Source organism: Macrobrachium rosenbergii, chromosome 31 (genome assembly GCF_040412425.1).
Source record: "Macrobrachium rosenbergii isolate ZJJX-2024 chromosome 31, ASM4041242v1, whole genome shotgun sequence".
NCBI classification, from domain to species: domain Eukaryota; kingdom Metazoa; phylum Arthropoda; class Malacostraca; order Decapoda; family Palaemonidae; genus Macrobrachium; species Macrobrachium rosenbergii.
The window spans coordinates 28750743-28774389 of record NC_089771.1 but is presented as its reverse complement, the minus strand read 5'-3'; the positions used below and the strand labels follow the sequence as shown (position 1 = coordinate 28774389).

The window sequence follows — 23647 nt, the reverse complement described above, 5'->3', positions numbered from 1 at the left end:
GCCTTAGCAACGACCTTTACATTCTCCTATTTCTCATCACATGCTAACCGCTTTTTTTTCGGCAATACTCCAATTATCATGCCAGAGCCCATACTGGCAATAGGATCTTTGAAATAATATACAGATAAAATATTTGGTAAGGAATGACATTATTTCTTTTTTAAAACAATTTGTAAAAGACGGAACAAAAATTACCAGATTTCTCAGTAAATTAATTAGCACTTAGTATAATTGGCTGTTAAAAAATCAAGCACTTTGTTTAGTGCCTTAAAAAATCTAGCACTTAGTATTTAAAAAATCTAGCACTTAGTATTGTGACTTTAATAATCTAGCTTTTAGTACAGTAACTTAAAATATCTAGCGCTCAGTATAGTGATTTAAAAAAATCTAGCACTTTGCCTAGTGACTTAAAAAATCTAGCACTTATTTTGAAAAATCTAGCACTTTGTTTAGTGACTTAAAAAATCTAGAACTTAGTATTGTGACTTTAAAAATCTAGCACTTGGTGTAGTGACTTAAAAAAATCTAGCACTTGGCATAGTGACTTAAATCTAGCACTTTGCATAGTAACTTATATGTAGTATATATATATTGTATATATATATATATATATATATATATATATATATATATATATATATATATATATATATATATATATATATATACACATATATTTAACAGTCACTATACTAAGTGATATATATATATATATATAATATATATATATATATATATATATATATATATATATATATATATATATATATATATATATACACGTGGCATGACAACACCTCCATAATATTAGGAGTCTATTACAAAAGTTTGTAATGGTCCCAGCCCCCAAAACAAAAAAACGCTCATCAAATGTAAATTACAAATGAGCAGTTCTCAAACACTAATGAGAAAACTTTGTTAGAGAAAAAAAAATATGGCGCGCGAGAGAGCTGTGTTGTGTTTATCTTATAGGCGGTACGAAAAGGAAGAGAAAGAAACAGCATACGCTTAAGATAACAAATGGAGAGATGAAGATAAAAGTAAAATAAAGGACATAAGAGAGAGACGAATGTGTAGGGAGGTACTGAATAAGGAAATGGATCAAAATTATATCAATTTTCGGATACAATACTTTCTGCTTAAGGATTTGTGATATTAGTTATTCAGAGTCACGTGCATCAACTTTCTTAATGAATTACCCTGACTATGCAATGAATAAAGTTATTCATCCATAAATTGAACTGAATATAGAATTTAGGCCAAAGGCCAAGCACTGGGACCTATGAGGTCATTCAGCGCTGAAATGGAAATTGACAGTAAAAGTTTGAAAGGTGTAACAGGAGGGAAACCTCAAAGCAGTTGCACTATGAATCAATTGTCAGGAGAGGGTGGAAAGTAAGATGGAAGAAATAGAATATGAAAGGAGGTACAGTAAAATTCATCCATATGACTTTAAAATAGAAAATTATGGCTTACAATAGTCTATGTATTACTTTCAGAGCAGTTTTTTTTTCGTAAGTTGTTAGCGCTTAGCTCTAGCATATTTTTTTTTCAGATTCTTTATATAAAAAACATCTGCCGAATATACAATATGTATTTTGTATTTACGACGGGAAGCCGCCTTTCACAATAAAGATATTTTCTAGTAAATATATATTCCATAACTTATGCATATGCAGCCCGATATTAAATTTATACTACGAATATTATTTCCAGATTTAATAACATCTTTAAAATGCGGCAATTTTTTTTTTTATATAATACTCCTAACATGAATACGCATCTCTGATGATAGTTCCATCTAAAACAAGACTTACTCTTATAAGTCAATTTTTAAAATAATAATCCTTACTTTAAATACACATCTCTGATGGCGGTTCCGTCTAAAATAAGACTTGCTCTTATAAGTCAATTTTTTAAAAATAATAATCCTTACTTTAAATATACATCTCTGATGACGGTTCTGTCTAAAACAAGACTTACTGTTATGAGTAAATTTTTTAAATAATAATCCTTACTTTAAATACACATCTCTGATGACGGTTCCGTCTAAAACAAGACTTACTCTTAAATAATAACTCTAACTTAAATTCGCATCTCTGATGACAGTTCCGTCTAAAAAAGACTTACTCTTATACTCGTAAGTCAATTTTTTGAATAATAATCCTTGCTTTAATACATATCTCTGATGACAGTTCCGTCTAAAACAAGAATTACTATTATAGACAGTTCCGTCTAAAACAAGAATTACTATTATAAGTCAATAACCGAGTCTTCATACTAAAAGAAACTTTCTGAAACACGAACACAACGAGCAACGTCTTCAAGGAATCGGACGCTTGGTAGATGTGACGTCAGAACTGCTGGCAGCAACAATAACCAGCCCAGCCAACCGCCAGTTAAGAGTTCTGGCGACAGAACAGAACTACCCAGTTCCTCGTCCCGCTCTTCGAACAGCAGAGCAGCACTCACAGAGATTACAGCAGCCGAGAGTAAACACGACAATACCAACAATAACAACAACAGCAACAGCAACAACAACAACAACAACATTCCTCGCGCCAAATGGGAAGAGGTTGTGGGACTGACAAGTTCCCCGCCTCTATTCAAGAGCGCCAGGCTGCTGCTGCTGTTGAGTCTTGGCTTTGATCTGCTGTGTGAGGAGTCAGTTCGAAGCTCCTTTGTTAAATTTTGACGCTTCCGTCGCTCCTTGAAAAGCCGAGGTGCTCGGAGTTTAATCGCGATTAATTATTATTATTATTATTATTATTATTATTATTATTATTATTATTATTATTATTATTATTTACAAAATACTCATAGTAGCATGCGTCTTAAAATGGAGGAACAAATCCACAGTTAAGTATATGTACTTATATTTAAAAGATAAAAATGTACAGATAGCTTTCGGGAATCTGTACAGTTTTATCTTTAAATATATGTACATGTACATAAACTGATTTATTTTTTCTCTATTATTATTATTATTATATTCAGGAGACGAACCCTATTCACATGGAACAAGCCCACACAAGGGGCCACTGACCCAAGATTCAAGTTTCCAAAGAATATTATGGTGTTCATTTGTTAGGTTACCTTTCTTTGCTATCTTATCTATTACTTCCTATTCCCAATCATCAGACTTTGCTTCCTCATCCCAAGGTCTGCAAAGCATTCTAGTCAGTATACAAGGTGTTATTTCAATTTCATCTGAAATCATTCCTGCACTGACCTCATCTTAACTTGGTGATTTCCACCTCCTAAGTTTCCTTCTTATTGATTCCACTTCAAACAACTAAAAAATGCGCCGAAAAAACTTCGACGCAATCGAGTTTTCTGTACAGCTTATAATGCTGTATGAAACTCTCAGCTACGACCGGGCAGCGCTCAGTTGCTCCCCGGTTGCGATCAAGTGAAGGTGCGTCGGCGACGCCTCCGGAAAGCGCTGGCAGACGCACGATCCATGGCTGATTTTCACCTTAAATAAAATAAAAGCTACTGAGGCTAGAAGGCTGCAATTTGGTATGCTTGATGATTGGAGGGTGGATGATCAACATACCAATTTGCAGCCCTCTAGCCTCTGTAGTTTTTAAGATATGAGGGCGGACAGAAAAAGTGCAGACGGACAGACAAAGACGTCACAATAGTTTTCTTTGACAGAAAACTAAAAATGTGAAATTATTCATAAGCACCTTAAGGTCTTCGTCAGCATTTGGTATATCAATCAAATTATCCCCCTCGTCTCTCTTATTCATGAGCTGACAAAAATGTTCCGTCCAGCGTTGTCTTTCTTCTGCTGATGTTATTATTGACCCATGCCTCCTTTTAACACTTTTTTTTTTCACTAACGGATATTTCATTCTTGAGTTTCATTTATTTTCGGCTTTTGCCCTCTTCATCTCTGTATATGTATGTATGTATATACATACATACATACACATATTTATATAATTATATTTATACATAGATGTGTATACACACACACACACACACACACACACATATATATATATATATATATATATATATATATATATATATATATATATATATACATACATACATTAATGATACTTTCATAGAGGAAACATCTAGGCCATCTTGCAGAGTTATACAATAATCACCACTTGAAAATGTCAAAGAATAATAAGTTTTCATCTTTTCAGTATAAAAACTAATCTTTTCTGAAATGAATCCATAACATTCTCTAAGTTACGTAACGTAAAGATCAAATCCGCAGCCTATGGTTCTGTTGATTAATTAGTTCAGTCATTATTTCTAACAAACGAACAGTTTTAATTATGATCGATGACTACGCAGAAGAGATGGCTTGCTGTTCTATTACTCATTATTATTGTTGCTATTATAATTGGGTCATTACTGTGGCTTTTGTTACGATGATCAAAATGAAAAGCTGAAATCTACCTTTCCACCAACCAATACGGGTCGACGTGTCTGATGACTCGGTCCTAAGTTCCTCCTTTTCCTGTCATTCTTACTTTCCATTCTTTCCATTCCATCCTTCCCCCTGACACACATTCCTCCAAAGGATTGTCTTCCTTCCATCCTCCAAAGGATTGTCTTCCTTTCCATTTTTTTAATGGAAGACGAATGGGAAATCAAACGGGAGCGGGGATGAATATGAACTTATTTGCAAGCAAATTCCCGTTTTCGTTACTCGTCTTAATTCTAAAAAGAAAACGAAGTCACAAGGACCCCATTACCCCTTTATAATTCTCATCACGCCGGACCTAAGAGATCGCCACACTACAGGGAAATGGTTAGAAGCCATTCATTATAACTGTATCTGAGTGAATATTTTCATTTTTACAATACGCAGTAAAATAGGGTACTCCTCCTGTGCAGCGTTTCAGGGACTTAACTGGAAAGGAGGCCAGTTCTTAAGCAGAAAGAATGTTTTATATAACACCTTTACGATTTTATCACATTACCGCATTAACTTTACGTTGTCAGGTGAAGGCTGTGCATTACTATAATGAGTTAAAGAAATGAACTCATTAGCAGTTTTCTGCAAAGGGTGTTCAAGTATTAATACGAAGGGAACCACTGTCTTTTGTTTTCTCCCTAAAGCCACCCCATTTTGGGGTAAACAACTTGATGATAGAAAATAATTATAATATCAGCAATGATAACACTAATCTTGAACAACATTGCTCTGTCAGTATTCCATTTATCATCATGATAAAATGTCAAACGGTCATTATCACGAATAAGAACGTTGATATATATAGTGTTATCGTGACTAATCAGAAGTGGTAGTGTGACAATGCTAGAGCAGTAGGGACAAGCTGTACTCAAGAGATTGACATCACTGTTCATCAGAATTTACTGAAATACTCTGAAATACCAATAGATAATTAGGGTCCACAAATGGCAGACCACTGGACAACAGAAACCTTTCACTCAGAAGCCTTTCACTGCTGGGAAAACAACCTGTCCGTCTAAAAGACGTGGGCGATATGATAAGAGAATCGACCTCTCAAGATTTCGGGCGCTTATCTCGCAGTGTCAGGACAGTCACGATGGAGTGCGCAAGTCTTCGCGCGGCCTTGCGGTCGGCCAAGGACGCCCTCAGCGCGATCACCATCGAGCCCATGTTGTTCTTGAAGGGCGTGTCCTTGGAGGCGTCCCTAGCGCCGATCGAAAACCTCAAACTCGACCGGTACTGCCGCGTGAAGCTGGGGTATCCCGCCGAAGCGTGCGAGGCAATGAACGACGGCCACCACGAAACTGTCCAAGTGGAATCGCAGAAACTGGTCAACGCCTTCAACTTCAACGACAAGCTGATCTCGAGCATCATTCCCGTGCTGATGATCTCGTTCATCGCGTCTTGGAGCGACCGGAGGGGGAGGAAGGTGCCGATCCTCTTGTCGATCTTCGGCACCACCCTCTCTTCCTGCACGTACCTTTTGGTTTCCTTCTTCCCCTCGTGGCCTCCGGAGGCTCTGTACGTGGCCTCGTTCTGTTCCTCCCTAGGGGGCGGGTGGCCTCTATTCTACATGGCCGCCTACAGCTACGTCGCAGACAAATCCGAGACTCAGGCGCGAACCAAACGCCTCGCCGTCATGAGAGCTTTCTGGTTGCTGGGAACTCCTGCGGGTACAGCCGCGGGAACCCTGATCTACGACGCAGGAGGGTACTCGTGGGTGTTTGGTTTCAATGCTGCGCTTTACGCAGCGTGCTTCGTTTACTCCGTCATCGTCGTCAAGGACACCGACACATCAAAAGAAGCCGACGCAGAACTCCCCGAGCAGCGCAGTCTGTGCAGCCCAAAGAACGTCGTGGACTTATTTCGCGCCTGCCTGAGAAAACGCGGCGGGCGCGGGAGGCTACACGTCTTTCTTCTGGTGGCCATGATGCTCGCGTTCTTCTGCACGTTCACGCACAGCCTGTACCTCTGGGCGCTGAGAGTCCTCAACTGGGACATAGACTCCTACACCGTGTACAAGGTCGCCAACGACCTGAGTCACGTGCTTATGATCCTCTGCTTGACTCCTGTTTTCACGTGTCTCCGTCTTCACGACTGTTCCGTGGGAGGAATCACTGCGACACTCGTGTTCAGTCGACTCTTGGCACTGGGCATGACGACAAGCCCGAGCGACTGGTGGGTTCCTTTCCTCTTCGTCTTCATTCCGTCAGACTTGATCAGCATCGCTATCAGGAGTCAGTTGTCGAAGGTTCGTATAGAATAAATGAGAGCAATAGGTATCTTCAAAACTACTGAGGCTAGAGGGCTGCAAATTGGTATGTTGATTATCCACCATCCAATCATCAGACATACCAAATTGCAGTCCTCTAGCCTCAGTGGTTTTTATTTTATTTAAGGTTTAATTAAAGTGAGCCATGATCGTGCGTCTGCAACATCACAGGCTACCATCGGGCAGTGGCTGACAGTTTCAAGGGCCGCGGTTGAGAGTTTCATGGGCCGTGGCTGAAAGTTTCATATATGCTGTACAGAAAACTCGACTGCGCCGAAAAAACTTCGGCGCATTTTGCACTTGTTTAAAATCAAAATAGTTCAAGTGAACCCCTCTCATTCTAAACATCTGTATTCGGCATATTTCCAAAATCCTTCTAAATACCCACTTAATATATTCTCAGTGTGCATAAGTTTTAGACCTCCAAGAAAACTGATAAAAACTGTTTGCTCCGTTAAGGTAAGTTTTTAAAAGCGGATATTTCCGTCCTGGATAATCCTATAATGTCTTGTCGGATAATCAATGCAGTAAAGGAAAGTTCACGTTAAGTTTACACGGGGCGTTTGCCAATATATTTTCCCGATTAAACTTTATATTTTAATTTGATTAATTAAAAATGACTCTGTAATTTGAAATATTCCTTTTTCTTAATTAAAAATTACTTTTTAATTTGAAATATTCCCTTTTCTTAATTAAAAATAACTTTTTAATTTGAAATATTCCCTTTTCTTAATTAAAAATTACTTTGTAATTTGAAATATTCCTTTTTCTTTGTTAAAAATTACTTTTTTCACTTTGCAATTGGTTTCGGATTTATTTTGTTGTCAATGAATAATTTCGATCATTTCCAAGATGGAGCCACAAAAACTGAAAACACGATGGAACTATAATTCGACAACAAAAGTCACTAAGTACTATACCTATGACACTTCATCGCCTCCCACACGACACAAAAAAATGTAAAAAAAAAAAACGCTCACCAAAACACAAAGTAATTTGCTTCCAATATATTTTTTCGGGATAAAACTCGTATTGACTTCAAGTACAACCAGGTTAGAAATTCCAAACTGTCAAGTATTCCTTTAAGACAAATAGTAGGAGTTGAATGGCAGGACAGGTTAGAAATACCATAAGGTATACTACTTATGAGCCACACGTAGTTGTAATAATAATGAAAAGGGTATGGAGATGGTCTGGACATGTCCTTCTCACAGCCCCTGGGAGAAAAGTACCAGAAGTGTTGGAAGACCCAGACTTACTTGGGTGAGACCCATAAGAAAGGAGGCTAGAGATAAGTGGAGATTTGTGGAAGACAAAGCCCTTTGCCTCACGCGACGCTGTAAATTATGACGCCGATTATACTAGTATACAAAAAGGTGATAAATTTCACCACACCCTGAACAGGTATATCGGTGGAGTTTTTTAGTTTTCTGTAAAAGAAAACTATTGTGCCGGCTTTGTCTGTCCGTCCGCACTTTATTCTGTCCGCACTTTTTCTGTCCGCCCACAGATCTTAAAAACCTCTGAGGCTAGAGTGTTGCAAATTGGTATGTTGGTCATCCACCCTCCAATTATCAAACAAACCAAATTTCAGCCCTCTAGCCTCCTCAGTAGTTTTTATTTTGTTGAAGGTTAAAGTTAGCCATAATCGTGCTTCTGGCAACGACATAAGACAGGCCACCACCAGGCCATGGTTGAAGTTTCACGGGCCGAGGCTCATACAGCATTATACCGAGACCACCGAAAGATAGATCTATTTTCGGTGACTTTGATTATACGCTGTACAGAAAACTCGGCGCATTCTTTATTAGTTTTTTCTCTGCACTCCTAAGGAAATGTGGACGACAGCCTGAAAGCCACAAGAACATAAGAATAATTGAAAATGTTGTTTAGAGATTCAAGATTACTGTCTTACATCTGAATAAAAACGCAGGATAATTTGCATAAAGCTAACTCTATATTCTATCTCAAAATCCCACACCATTATAATGAAACATTCATACTCCGCCACAGCTGATGTCAAGTATTCACAAGAGCAGTGTTTCCCAAACTTTTTTTAGTAAGTGACCCCTCACAGCAGTACCAAACTTGTCGTGACCCCCACATTTAAAAGCCTTCTAAAATCGTACTAATTTTAAAGGGCACAGATATATTTTAAAATTTTAAATACTGATCAAAGCAGAGAGAACAATAAAATCTCCACTGATCTTCATCAATGTTTATTAACAATGACTGATTTATTAACGTTTTAATCATAGTTAGACCCTCCATGACCCCCGGTTTGGGAACCCCTGCACTAGAGTGATAAAAGAGTACTGAAATAACACAACTTATATTATATATTCTCTATCCAAATGATAAAAGATTATACTGACCTAACTTTAAGCTCCTGAATCCTGGAAACCATGCAATTTGTCATTATATTTCGCGTCCCTGGAAGCCATTAGTGTTAAAAATACCACAGGCCTCATTTCACGCTATGCATATTAATGGAAGTGTTTACGCAGAATCATCCGGTGGGCGTTAAAGGTAAAGCCTTTTTTTATCGTCTTTACTTTTTTTTCCGGAAATGATTGGTTATCGTGGAAAATGACTCGAGATTATAAATATTGCAAATGGTTTTGGATAGTTGGTTTACCGTGGTTATTAAGCACAGACGAATTCTTATTTGTTTTCTCATACGGAAAACTATTAAAATAGAGAGAGAGAGAGAGAGAGAGAGAGAGAGAGAGAGAGAGAGAGAGAGAGAGAGAGAGAGAGAGAGAACAGTTGGTATTTTACCAGTCTGTTATGAAATAAATTCGAGTGTAATTTTAAGAGAGAGAGAGAGAGAGAGAGAGAGAGAGAGAGAGAGAGAGAGAGAGAGAGAGAGATAATAATTTGTTTCTCAAAAACTGTATATCAATGACTGGCATCGAGGCCTCCTGAATTATCACAAAAACCGCCAACAATTAAAGAGAACAAAAAACAAAAGGAGAGACGAAGATAACGCGAGGTATAGAAATTAACAATGAAAAATGAAAACAGCTCTTAGCATCTCTCTCTCTCTCTCTCTCTCTCTCTCTCTCTCTCTCTCTCTCTCTCTCTCTCTCTCTCTCTCTTAAAAAAATTATATTCAAGTTTATTTCATAACATGTTGGTAAAATACCAACTATTCTCTCTCTCTCTCTCTCTCTCTCTCTCTCTCTCTCTCTCTCTCTCTCTCTTTTAAAATTACACTCAAGCTAATTTCACAACAGGCTGGTTAAATACCAACTATTTCTTCTCTTTCTCTCTTTTAAAAATTACATACGAGTTAATTCATAACTGGTTGGTAAAATAAATACCAACTATTCCTTCTCTCTCTCTCTCTCTCTCTCTCTCTCTCTCTCTCTCTCTCTCTCTCTCTCTCTCTCTCTCTCTCTCTTAAAATAAATTACATAAGAATATCAAAATCACCCTAGCAACTGCGTATCACTATCGACCTGTTATGTAGGTATACTTAGATTAAAAGCTCCCCCTACTAGATAATTGTTTATCTCCCTACTAGATAACTGTTTATCTCTCTACTAGATAACTGTTTATCTCCCTACTAGATAATGTTTATCTCCCTATTAGATAATTGTTCATCTCCCTACTAGATAATTGATTATCTCCCTACTAGACAACTGTTTACCATCCTACTAGATAACTGTTTACCTCGAGTATTTTTTTTTAATCAAAAGCAGTATTATGCCTAGACACATACAGTCTCACAGGCCTATCTCGTTGAAATATCACCCGGAGGTCGACGATATCGACACGGGAATACCTGAAGAAGGGACGCATACATCACTAGCATAGATACAAAGCGTGTGATTTTGAAAACGTGACTCTAAACAGCTGCGACGTGGTTTCGCGAGCCCTCCAGAGGGCTAAGTATCTAATTCTGAAAGGAATTTTACATTTTGAATTCGGACATTAGTTAGCAAGTGTTCGCTATCAACTGAACATTAGGGAATGAATCAGATGGTAAAAGCGAACATCTTTAATGGCGGTTGGCCTTTACAGTATTCGAATCTCTTCATATCTGGGTGTTGTTTGTAAAGTTTGTGACTCCGAAAGCACAACACATGAAAGAATCTAAATTACATCGTTATTTTATCTAGTTTCAACTTGAGACATTATTGGTTCTTTCTTGTAAGATGTCATACTATAAAGCACTAAAAGTAAAAATAATAGAAAGATTATCTGAACATGAATAACACCCACAAGCTAAAATACAGTAACTGCAAGGAAATCTGACACAATAAACCACTTTCGAACCAAGTAACTTGATTTATAAAAGAGAAAATACCGTGATCAAAGTATTATATGACATGGAATTCGACTAAGTAGAATGCATTCCAAAATAACGTGATACAAAATCTGTTTCCATTTTGCTAAGCTGACGGAATTACAGATGTTGCCAAAAGCTTAATCAAGTCGATATACGCTCAGACGTACGCGAAGCGAAGCGATAAGATAAGGATGAGTATTTAGATAGCAAACCGTAACACTCCTTCCAGTGCCACGCCAGCCACAATGGAGCGCACAAGGCTTCAGGGGCTTATACCATCCATCAAAAATATCTTGAGGGTCATCACGATAGAGCCGATGTTATTCGTGAGGTCGATATCGTACTCGGCTCCCTTGGCCGCCATCGAGAGCTTCAAGCTCCAGCGGTTCTGCCGAGTGAATCTGAACTACCCGGCTGACCTGTGCGAGAAAATGGACGATGGCCACCACACCGATTTACAGGTGAAGGTGCAGAAACTGGTCAACGTCTTCAACTTTCACGACACTCTCATCGGGAGCGTCATCCCCGTCGTGATGATACTTTTCATCGCGTCGTGGAGCGACCGGAGGGGGAGGAAGTGGCTCATGCTCATATCCCTCTTCGGGTACGCCCTCTACTTGGGGACCTACCTGCTGGCTTCCTTTTTCACCTCCTGGCCTGCAGAGGTCCTCTACGTCGGGTCGTTTTGTTTGTCCCTCGGCGGAGGGACGGTGCTGTTCTACATGGCCGTCTACAGCTACATCGTTGACCAGTCTCAGACGAAGGGTCGAACGGCTCGTCTCTCGGTCATGAGGGTGTTCTGGCAAATGGGCAATCCCGCCGGAACGGCGATAGGCGCCCTCATATACGGCGCGGCTGGTTACTCTTGGGTATTTGCGTTCAGTGTCGTCTTATACATCCTCTGTTTTATATACTGCGCCGTCCTTGTGAAAGACAAAGGGAAACCGAAGGGGGAAGATCAGGAAGTGTCAAAGCAACGAAGCGTTTACAGTCCCAAGAACGTCGTCGACTTGTTCAGAACGTGTTTCAGAAAACGAGAGGGAAGGGGAACGCTGCACATCTTGGTCCTCATGATCAACATGCTCATGTTCTTCGGCACGTTCCCCCATAACCTGTACCTCTGGACCCTGAGAGTTCTCAACTGGAACATGAATTCTTACAGTCTGTACATGACAGTCAATCAAGTATGCCAGGCAACTGCGATGCTGTGCCTGACCCCTTTGCTGAAGTACCTGCGTCTCCACGACTGTTCTCTGGGAAGCATAACGGCAACTCTTATATTCGTTCGGTTTTTTCCTTGGGATGGTGACCAAGGCAAGCCAGAGCTGGGTTCCTTATCTTTTCGTCGTCATTCCAACGGACTTCGCCACCATCGCTATCAGGAGTCTGCTGTCAAAGGTTTGTGTAGCCGATAACACGAGGGAAAAAACGAAAATGTCCACTTAGAGATAGAGGTAGGTTCTATGGCAAATAGGAAATGATTTTACTGGTAGACATTCCTGAACGATAAGACATCACTTTATTTCAAGATATTTGGAGTAAGCTGTGTCACTGATAATGGGGTATGAATTCTACATAAGACTTCCGGTCTGTTTGCATTGCATAGCTACAGGGAAGGGATTATTTGCAGTCATTTAGGCCTATAATACTGAATGATGAAGGGGTAACGCGTTGCTATGTGAATTTGGGTAGTGTTGAACAGCAGGACAGCTGCGAAAATCAGTCCCAAACAAGAAAAGAACAGCACAGATGAAGAAGCTTCCAGCCGAGAACAACTGGCCAAATTTTAACACAGATTAGGAAAATTTTAACACAGATTAGGAAAATTTTAACACAGATTAGGAAAATTTTAACACAGATTAGGAAATTTAGATCTGTCTGAAAATTAACTGACTCCCAATTCTTTCCTTACTTCATATTTCTGTTTTTTTGTAATATTCTTGTGACAGTGGTGTGTTTGTTACAAATAAATACATTAAAAATCAATAAGTATACATAGTCAAAATAAAATGGTAAGGAAAAAGAGTCAGCAAAGAGTGAATGGAAGATTAAGTTGACAGATGCATTGGTGAGAAGAACAGTCAGTGAAATTACCTAATTTCCTGTTCAAAACAAAAGTGAAACGGAAGATTAAGTTGACAGATGCATTGGTGAGAAGAACAGTCAGTGAAATGACCTAATTTCCTGTTCAAAACAAGTGAAGATTGCTTGACAGATGCATTGGTGAGAAGAACAGTCAGTGAAATGACAATTTCCTGAAAACAAAAGTGCATTGGTGAGATGAGAAGAACAGTCAGTGAAATGACCTAATTTCCTGTTCAAAACAAAAGTGAAACTACAAGCTATGGGTGTTATTAAGACTAGTGAGTCAAATTAAAATGCAAAGAGAATAGTACAATGGTGACTGAAGAAAGAAATGCAATTACAGAGAGAAATGGCAGAGGGTGACGGGGAATTACTGGTGATAATGACGAGATATTGAAGAAACTGGTGGAGGAGTTTGGAAGCTTTAGTATGGGGAAGTTAGAGGGATATAGAAAGACTTAGAGGGATAGAGAAAGACTCATGTTATGCTAGTAAATGGACGGCAAGAACAGGAAATAGCCAACGCTTATTGTAGAAGGTGGAAACTTACAAAGGGTTGAATGCTGAAGCTATTTGAGATAAAATGTTTATTTTAAGTGAAGAGGCCAAATGGAAGGGGAGTTTAATGCCATTTTCTGTTCCAGTTCTTGGAAACTACTAGTTCCTCGTTGGGAGAGTGGGTTCCGTTCTCTGCTGGCACTCTGCTGGCCGCGAGTTCGAATCTCCGACCGACCAATGAAGAATAAGAGGAATTTATTTCTGATGATAGAAAATTCATTTCAAGTATAATGTGGTTCGGATTCACAATAAACTCAGGTCCTGTTGCTGAGTAACCAACTGGTTCATAGCCACGCAAAATAAATCTAATCCTTCGGGCCAGCCCTAGGAGAGCTGTTAATCAGCTCAGTGGTCTGGTTAAACTAAGATATACTTTCTTAGAAACTACTGAGGGCTGCAAATTGGTATGTTAATCATCCACCCTCCAGTCATCAAACATACCAAATTGCACCCCTCTAGCCTCAGTAGTTTTTACTCTACTTAAGGTTAAAGTTAGTAATACTCATGCCTCTGGCAATGATATAAGATAGGCCACCACCAGGCCGTGGTTAAAGTTTCACGGGCCGCGACTCATACAGCATTATACCGAGACCACCGAAATACAGATCAATTTTCGGTGGCCTTGATTATACGCTACACAGAAAACACGAATTCGCCGAAGAGACTTCGGCGCATTTTGCACTTGTTTTGTGTTATGACTTATTCTGTGAGTCAAACTAGTAAGCGCAAAAATGAGCGATAAGATAACGTTGTTATTTCACTATCTCTGGCCATTGGAACCACTTACAGCATGCTTGGGAATTCCGTTTGATCTTGGAAGAAGCTATGCTTATCATCCTTTCTTTGGAAGCTGCAAAAATAGCGCTGCGTTTAGCCAGCGATTAATGCAGTTCTCTGGTACCTTGAAACCTTTTAGTTTATTTTTGACTAGGTAGTTTTCCGGCAGTAGGGTGATCAAAGGAGCTGAATCAATCTCTCTCTCTCTCTCTCTCTCTCTCTCTCTCTCTCTCTCTCTCTCTTCTTTCCGCTCTTTCTATTGGTTGTTCATCAACTTTTGGTCTTGGTGTCGCCCTCTCATTCTCTCTCTACTGACATAATGTAATTGGTGGCATATCCATTTTACTCTCCTCTCTCTCTCTCTCTCTCTCTCTCTCTCTCTCTCTCTCTCTCTCTATATTTATATATATATATATATATATATATATATACCTATACATATGTATATTTATGTATAAAGAAACACACATATACATATAATATTTATGTACATAAACAAACACACATATGTATATAATATATATATATATATATATATATATATATATATATATATATATATATATATATATATATATATACACACAACAACATTAACAGTAGTAAAAACAAGGTAATACGTATTGTTAAACTTGATATTTATATATCAAGTTTATACCAGTAAAATATTAATAAAGGAAATATAGAGTAAATGCCTCATCGAGGAAGCATCATACAAACATTTCCGAAATATATAAAAAGCTATACAATTTCACTAAGCGACTTTGACTTAGTAATATATAAAAAGCTACACAATTTCACTAAGCGACTTTGACTTAGCGACTAGAGTTTGAGAAGACGAATGTAATTGTTCGAGTATAATTAATTAATCGAATTTAATTAGTTATTTGAATTTAATTAATTATTCGAATTTCATTCATTATTCATTAATTAATTATTCGTTTTTAATTCATTTTTCGAAATTAATTAGTTATTCGAATTTAATTAGTTATTCGATTTGAATTCATTATTCGAATTTAATTAATTATTCGAATTTACTTCATTATTAGAATTAATTCATTATTCGAATTCAATTAATTGTTCGAATTTAATTAACTATTCGATTTTAATTAGTTATTCAAATTTAATTATTTGATTTTAAATAATAATTCGAATTTATTTTTCCGAATTTAATTAATCATTCGAATTTCATTCATTATTCGAATTCAATTAATTATTCGAATTAATTAATTAATCAATCGAATTTAATCAATTATTCTAATTTAATCAATTATTCGAATATAATTAATTATCCGAATTTAATTATTCTAAGTTAATTAATCATTCGAATTTAATTAATTACTCATACAATTAATTATTCGAATTTAATTAATTATTCGAATGACTTTCTTCCTTATTGCCGCATTCGTGGCTGACTTTCACACTTCCTCATTTTTTTTTAGCTTCCTTCGTGCCTGGGCTACAAAAGGGCACGAGGATGATGACAGTTTCATTGGGTTCTTGAGAAAATAATAGAACGCCGTCTGTCGGGTTAGAATTCATTGATTCTCAAACTGGTTGCCGTGGCACCCGCGGTACCCTGGGGTGCCACAGACAGTACCCAGGGGTGCCGCAAGATTGTGATGAGTTTCGCCTGGGTTAGATCATCTCAATGAACTTTTGTGAAAAAATTTTTTCAGAATACATCGTATAATTGTAATCAGTGTGTCTACTCTTATATATATATATATATATATATATATATATATATATATATATATATATATATATATATATATATATATATATATATATATACAGTTAAAGTGATTAGCATTTTTGTTTAAGTGTTCATTCATAACGCTTAAGTTTATCTAATTCTTCTAACGTTCTTTGTTTGTATAGTATATTTCTGCCTGTTACGGTGTGCTGATTTTGGTTTGAATACGGATAATAATTTTATTCATTAAATAAGAAGTTAATTCATGCGATATGGTGGGATGAGGAAGAAGGGGCGGCACGGTAATGATTTTACATTAGTTAGGGTGCTATCACTAAAAAGAGATTGCGAACCAATGGGTTAGATGTAGGAGCGAAGATTTCGAAAAATATATCTGAACAATTTTCACTAATGGCTACTCACATTTTTTGCTAATGGCGGCTCACTCAACGCTAAGCAACAAATCGCAACTGCTCAGAAACTCTCGTTGCAATCAAGATATGATAACTGATATGATAACGGACGCTGCTTCAGCGCATTTCAACATTTCAAGCGGTCATTTCGCAGCACTGTCCACTCGGCAACAATGGAGTGCGGAAGAGATTTTCGCGGGACCCTCAGACAAGCCGGGGATCTCCTCGGCGCCATCACGATCGAACCCATGCTCTTCGCCAAGACGATGGCCACCGACGCTTCCTACGCGACGTTCGAAAACATGAAGCTCGACCGGTTTTGCCGGATGACGCTGGGACACTCGGCCGAGCTGTGCGGCCAGATGAGCGACGGACGTCACCAAGAGTTGCAGGTGGAGGTGCAGAAACTGGTCAACGTCTTCAACTTCCACTGCAGACTGATCTCGAGCATTGTTCCCGTCCTGATGATCTCATTCATCGCGTCCTGGAGCGACCGGAGGGGGAGGAAAGTGCCCATACTTCTGGCCATCTTCGGACACGCCCTCGCTGCCGGCACCTATTTCTTGGTCTCCTTTTTCCCCTCCTGGCCTCCGGAAGTTCTGTACGTGGCGTCGTTCTGTTCCTCCCTCGGGGGTGAGAGGCCGATGTTCTACATGGCCGCCTACAGCTACATCGCAGACAAGTCGGACACTCACACGCGGACGAAACGCCTCGCCGTCGTGAGAGGTATCTGGTTGCTGGGAACTCCCGCGGGTACAACCGCGGGAACCCTGATCTACGACGCAGGAGGGTACTCGTGGGTGACTGGCTTTTGCACAGTTCTCTACATATTGTGCTTTATCTACTCCGCAATTATCGTCAAAGACAATGAAAACCCAAGAGAAGTGAACAGAGGTACGGCAAAGCAACGCCCTCTGTACAGCCCAATGAACGTCGTGGACTTGTTCCGCACCTGTTTCAGAAAGCGCCAAGGAAAGGGGCGTCTGTACATCACGGCACTCCTGTGCATGATGCTTTTCTGCACCAGCACAGTAATACAAAGTACTGTCTACCTCTGGGGGCTGCGAGTTCTCAACTGGGACATACAGTCCTACAGCATATTCTCTGTTACTAACGACATCAGTCAGGCGCTTATGATGCTGTTCCTGACCCCTGCGTTCTTGTATTTCCGTCTGCATGACTGTTCTCTGGGAGCAATAACTGCAGTGCTTGTGTTCACCCGACTCTTGGCAATGGGAATGACCACTGAACCGAGTCAGTGGTGGGTCCCTTACCTTTTCATTCTGGTTCCAGACGAATTCCTCAGCGTCGCTATCAGGAGTCTCTTGTCGAAGGTATGTATGACATAGGTGGATAGTAACAGTTTTTATGATGAACGTGAAGCATTTTTACAATATGCAGATGAGAAAGTGACTGGTTTGGTGTAGGATTGGGTCTAAGACAAGGTTTTTTCATACCTCCTCGTTAAATTAATAAATGTATGGATGGAATTATACAAGAAGTCATTGGCTGAGGAGGAGATGCAGTAGTTCAATTGTGTGAAGAAAAAAAAAAATAAGGCTGCAAACGAAGTGGGTTGCTTCGGGATGCTGGAGAGAGGAAATGCTGCTTAAACATTAAACAAATGATGACAGTTTTGACATGTACCCGTCCACCTTCCTCGCTATCTCTGTCTCTGCACACACACCTTTCTTATCTTAACATCAAGTTGCATTTGCTCCTGCATATCAATGTGAATCAGTTGCTTTCATTCCTAAAGCATTCATTCCTTGGCTTCTTAAATTCCCATTTGTCCATTTACTTGCTCACACTCACTTACCACTCGATACACTTCGAGATCTTTCACTAGTCTTCAAAATTCCTCTCCACCATCCCGAAGCATAGCTGCGCCAACTACATATATTTTCTACAACACACTTCGTTCGCAAATTTATTTTTTTTTTTATCTTACAATTTAGCTAATGCCTATCTTCTACAGCCGATGACTTCTTGTAATCCCATTCATATAGTTATTAATTAAACGAGGAGATATATAAAAAATACCTTGTCTCAGACCCAATTCTACACCAAACCAGTCACTCTCTCATCTGCATATTGTAACACATGCTTCACGTTCATCGTAAAAACTGTCAGTATCCACCTACATCTTACATACCTAGAACTTTCTACATTACACTGCCATTAACTGAAAAGAATTCTATTCTACTATGTCACTGTATTTCACATTCAGTCGTTTTCCTTTTTTCCAGACTTCTTTCACAATTATTTGATAATGAACACTTGATTCACATAGTTTCTTATCAGTCCTCCTGCTATTTATCTTATTCTTTCGACCAAACTTTATCAAACAATTTTCTCTTCATACCAAGTAATATTGTGCTTCTGTAATTATTACATGCCCCTATCCCATTTTAAGCCTCATACAAAGGAATTGTACGCACACACACAAACACACATATATATGTATATATATATATATATACATATTATATATACTATATATTTCTCTTGCTCTGAAGAATGAGATAATACAACTACTGAAGCATCAGTGTGCATAGCTCCCCTTCATATTCTACGACTGTTCGCCTGAATAAATAATATATAAATAATAAATAATAAATAAATAATAAATAATCCGTAAAGTTGCACATCTGATGGTTGGATTCACCAGATTATATCTGTGACTGAGGGTGACGGAGTATAAGCCTTTAAAAATACAGGGATATACTTTTATTCAAACAATCCACAACATATACAAGGATATACTTTTGTTCAAACAATCCACAACATATTTCCCTTTTATTGAGTAAAAATACAGAATTCGCGCAACTTAAACTCACCTTTCCCCTCCTCTCCAGATCTGCGAGAAAGACGAGATCGGCCGAATCTTCGCAATGTTGGCTGTTCTGGAGGTCTTCTGGCCTATCGTCGACAGCGCCATCTTCACGAGCGTCTACGGAGCCACGATCGAGTTCTACCCTTCGTTCGAACACCTCGTCGGGGCTGCCTTCGCCCTCCTCGGAATCGTAGGCTTCCTGGGCCTGAGGCTGTCCCTGAACAACGACGAGATCCGAGCGCTGAAGAAGAGGATCGACGCCGAGAAGGTAGCGGCTAAAAGTCACCCAGTTTTGGTCAGAACGTGAATGGCGCCGTTTCAGAGCGTTACGCAATGTACTCTCTAGCCCGGTGCTGTGTAGATTATTCATAATTTAAAACTTTATCTCCAATAGGATTGTTGTATTTTCTTTTTTTAACGACGGAAAAAAAATCTGTACTTCACGGGTGAGACCAAGATAGTTTACTTTGCAGATACTGTACAGTATCTAAAAAAGCTGCTATCGCTGAGGAACTGAGATAGCTTTTTATCATCGGAAGGCGTTTTATCGACATCAATGCCATCATGACTGGACATTATCGGTCATTCAGCGTCGAACTATGATTGTCACTCGATTTCTTGAGAAAAGAAGCAGAAACCTTGAATCAAGAGGCAAGACACTCTATTGTGTTTGTAACTTGTATCTAGCAAAGATAAAGAAAGCAAGACTCTATTACTGAAACTAGAAAGTAAATCTGATCTAGGCCCATACCACAATGCTCCCCTACAACAGTGATTAAAGATTTAAGAAAGGATGCCAAGTATATCAGCCTGTCTAATCTTGGTCACATGAATGCACTGAGTAGTGAAAGACTGCATAAAAGATATTTACGCAGGCAAACATTCCCCTAAGGTTATAATGGTTGGTCAATGGCTGCGAGTTTTTCAGCAGACAGACCTTCTCTTGAAATCTCATTTCTTGACCAGCTGATCTATCTGCTCTCTTCTCCGGGGAGCAAATCCCTGAGATGTATGCTAGTATTGCACCAGCCCTGGTTTTTCTTTGCCATGCCCCTAGGTTATGTTAGGTTAGGTTAGGTTAGGTTTGGGTGTGGGAAGTATAATGAGATTACTTTCAAGAAAATTCTATGGTTAGTTTTTAAGATATGGCGTCCCGCTTTTTTCAAGGAAGGTCCCGGAACTCGGTTACATCTCGGGAAAATGTCTCCGGGGAGAGATTTGCATTATTTGCTAACCTGGATGCAGCTGATGGTGAATTTGCCTTGTTCATACACACACACACACACACACACACACACACACACTAGAATATAGCCTTCGATGACTCAGGAACAGAATTCTGGAAAAGGGTCACTCCTGTGCAAAATGACTAATTTTTCCCCTGGCAGCGAGACCTTCTCTTCCAGCAGACGTCAAGAATGACGGTGTCTTTACGATGCCGTGGCATTGACGCAGCATAATTCTCATACAGAGAGTTAAGTGACTTTCTTTTAAAGTTATAAAAGGAATATGATATACAACACCACTCTAAGACTGCAGGTTAATCGTACGCCCACTCTGTAAATTTAACCTCATAGCTATCAGCTTCTACTGGCACTGTGACGGCAAGATGCACAAAGACGCCCAAAAAGTTCTCATGTAAGACTGATCACCGACACCCACTTATGGATTATAGATGCAGTCCTGTAATAATATTTATTTTAAGTTTAAGAATAACTTGAAGCCCTTAAGATTACCGTGCGTGACTGAAGCGTACTTTACTTTCACCAGCAACTAGTTTTAATTTCTATATAAATTTTTTTTTATGAAAAAAGGCCAGTGGGAACAAGATATTCAATATCCCTCTCTCGACATTGTAATTTTTATTTTTTATTTATTTTTTTTACGAGAGAAGGCCAATGGAAACAAGATATTCAATGTTCCTTTCTCGAAGTTGTAATTTTTTTTCGAGAGAGAGAGAGACAGTAGGCCAATGGGACCAGTACTTCCAATATTCCTCTCTCGATAACACATTTCTGTGTCCATACTTTTACCGTTTCATTTTCATTGCTTTGTATGATTCACCTACTGTTTATCAATTAATTGTTCTTAAGTGACGCCCTGTTTTTAGTTTAAGCCTGTTTTATGTTATTTAGAGGTATTTTTTTTAAAGGCAATGTAATCTTGTTTTTGTTTTTTATACAGTTTATTTATACAAGGCTAAGCGCTACCCCAAGATAAAGAGCTTACAATAAATAATGTCTCTGTTTTTTGGTATTATTATCATGATACATCTATAAATTTTATAAAAATAAAATAATGCTGTACGATATATAGAGGCTATAAAAACAAGCATTATCTGCGATATATACAAAAATAGATTAACTACAATATATACTGTAAGTATATATATATATATATATATATATATATATATATATATATATATATATATACACACATATATATACACACACGTACATACATACAGTACATACATACATATACATGTATATATATATATATTGGGGTGTATGTATGTATGTATATAACTAACCTGCAATTAGATTTTTATTATTCTGTGTATGGAGAAAACAGTTAATACTTATTTCAAACGAACACCATATTCTTTGGATGCTCGATTATCAAGCCAATGGCCCCTGTAGGCTTGTTACATATGAACAGAGGTTTATCTTCTGAATAATAATAATAATAATAATAATAATAATAATAATAATAATAATAATAATAATAATAATAATAATAATAATATCATAATAATAATATAATAATAATATATAATAATAATAATAATAATAATAATAATAATAATAATAATAATAATAAATATACTGGCAAGAACAGCTACTCAACAGGGTATTTCAGATGGCTCTGGAAATACAGTATTATTATTATTATTATTATTATTATTATTATTATTATTATTATTGTACCTCCATGAAGCTGAGCAATCCACCGCCCCCCCACCCCGCCAACACCAGAGAAAAAAGTCCCATATCCTGATCATGGTCACTCTCAAAATCCAATCACTTATTGACGGAAAAAAACCTAAAAAGTTCTTCAAATCTGAAGGTTTCTTGCGTAACTACTAACCTCCCCCAAAAAAGGCTAATTATTATAAAAAAAACCCAAGCAATAACACATAACACTATAGGAGTCAGTAAAGGACCGAACATCAACCACTTAACACAGTATTTAGGAAACAACAATAACAGATCGGTTACTCCAGTGCCAGGCACTGGGCGTTCCCCCAGGGCCATCTTGTTGTCACAATACAAAACGAATAATAATAATCTCACCAACCGAGATCACCTTGGATTCCAGCGTAATCGCAAGAGCCATTCAGAGATATTAAGTAATAGCTTTTGAATTCCCCGAGTTTCGAGTGCCCGATAAATGATTAGCATCGAGTTCTAATGGTCCGATTGGTTCCCCATGTGTTGCGAAGAAATGAAGAGGTAGTAAGCTCAGAGAGAGAGAGAGAGAGAGAGAGAGAGAGAGAGAGAGAGAGAGAGAATACTTTTCATGGGTAGAAAGGGTTCGAATTCGTTTGATAATAGTTATCTGATTCAGAGAGAGAGAGAGAGAGAATATTTTTCATTGCGTTCGATAATAGTCATCTAATTGAGAGAGAGAGAGAGAGAGAGAGAAAATATTTTTCATGGGTAGAAAAGTTTTGAATTCTTTAGATGATAGTCATCTAATTCAATGAGAGAGAGAGAGAGAGAGAGAGAGAGAGAGAGAGAGAGAGAGAGAATATTTTTCATAGATAGTTAGGCTTCGAATTAGTTCGATAATAGTCATCTAATTCAATAAGAGAGAGAGAGAGAGAGAGAGAGAGAGAGAGAGAGAGAGAGAGAGAGAGAGAGAGAGAGAAATATTTTTCACGGATAGTTAGGTTTCGAATTAGTTCGATAATAGTCATCTAATTCAATGAGAGAGAGAGAGAGAGAGAGAGAGAGAGAGAGAGAGAGAGAGAGAGAGAGAGAGAGAGAAGCTCTGCCTCTTAGTGAGGCCTGCAATGCCTAGACAGTGTTACAACTAGTTGCTTTCAACTCTATATAAAACTTGAAGCGACTTGGCTGATACATTCTTCGAGTAACCTTCTCTTGCAGACATTCCATCATGCGAGCTCGCATTGGAGACCACGACCCTTGACCTCTGAAAATCTACATAGGTAAACTTATCTTTCAGCAATTTATTATTCAAGTTTATCAGCTTAAACACAGAAGTAGCCAAAACCTTCACAGGCAAAACTTGACA

General features: G+C 38.3%; 2 protein-coding genes across 3 annotated transcripts; both read left to right on the top strand.

The window, feature by feature from the left end:
- Positions 1–5355: 5355 nt before the first annotated feature.
- LOC136855479 (lysosomal proton-coupled steroid conjugate and bile acid symporter SLC46A3-like) lies at positions 5356–21631 on the top strand. 2 transcript variants are annotated; one of them, XM_067132555.1, is made up of 2 exons: positions 5356–6698; positions 19407–21631. In XM_067132555.1, exons 1-2 carry the CDS (start codon positions 5481–5483, stop codon positions 19689–19691), a joined length of 1503 nt encoding a protein of 500 aa, XP_066988656.1. In that variant the 5' UTR covers positions 5356–5480; the 3' UTR covers positions 19692–21631. The 2 variants fall into 2 exon arrangements, with proteins under 2 accessions (XP_066988656.1, XP_066988657.1); XM_067132556.1 differs by lacking the exon at positions 5356–6698 and adding an exon at positions 16602–17882.
- On the top strand, positions 11258–12431 carry LOC136855194 (probable peptidoglycan muropeptide transporter SLC46). Its single transcript, XM_067132099.1, has one exon. The coding sequence runs from the start codon at positions 11262–11264 to the stop codon at positions 12429–12431; it is 1170 nt and encodes a 389-aa protein (XP_066988200.1). The 5' UTR covers positions 11258–11261.
- Positions 21632–23647: the final 2016 nt, after the last annotated feature.

Excerpts from the sequence above, each read along its gene's own strand:
- LOC136855479 (XM_067132555.1), top strand. The coding sequence starts at position 5,481 with ATGATAAGAGAATCGACCTCTCAAGATTTCGGGCGCTTATCTCGCAGT. Across the intron at positions 6,699-19,406 it reads TCAGGAGTCAGTTGTCGAAG|ATCTGCGAGAAAGACGAGAT; the intron begins GTTCGTATAGAA and ends CCTCCTCTCCAG.
- LOC136855194 (XM_067132099.1), top strand. The coding sequence starts at position 11,262 with ATGGAGCGCACAAGGCTTCAGGGGCTTATACCATCCATCAAAAATATC.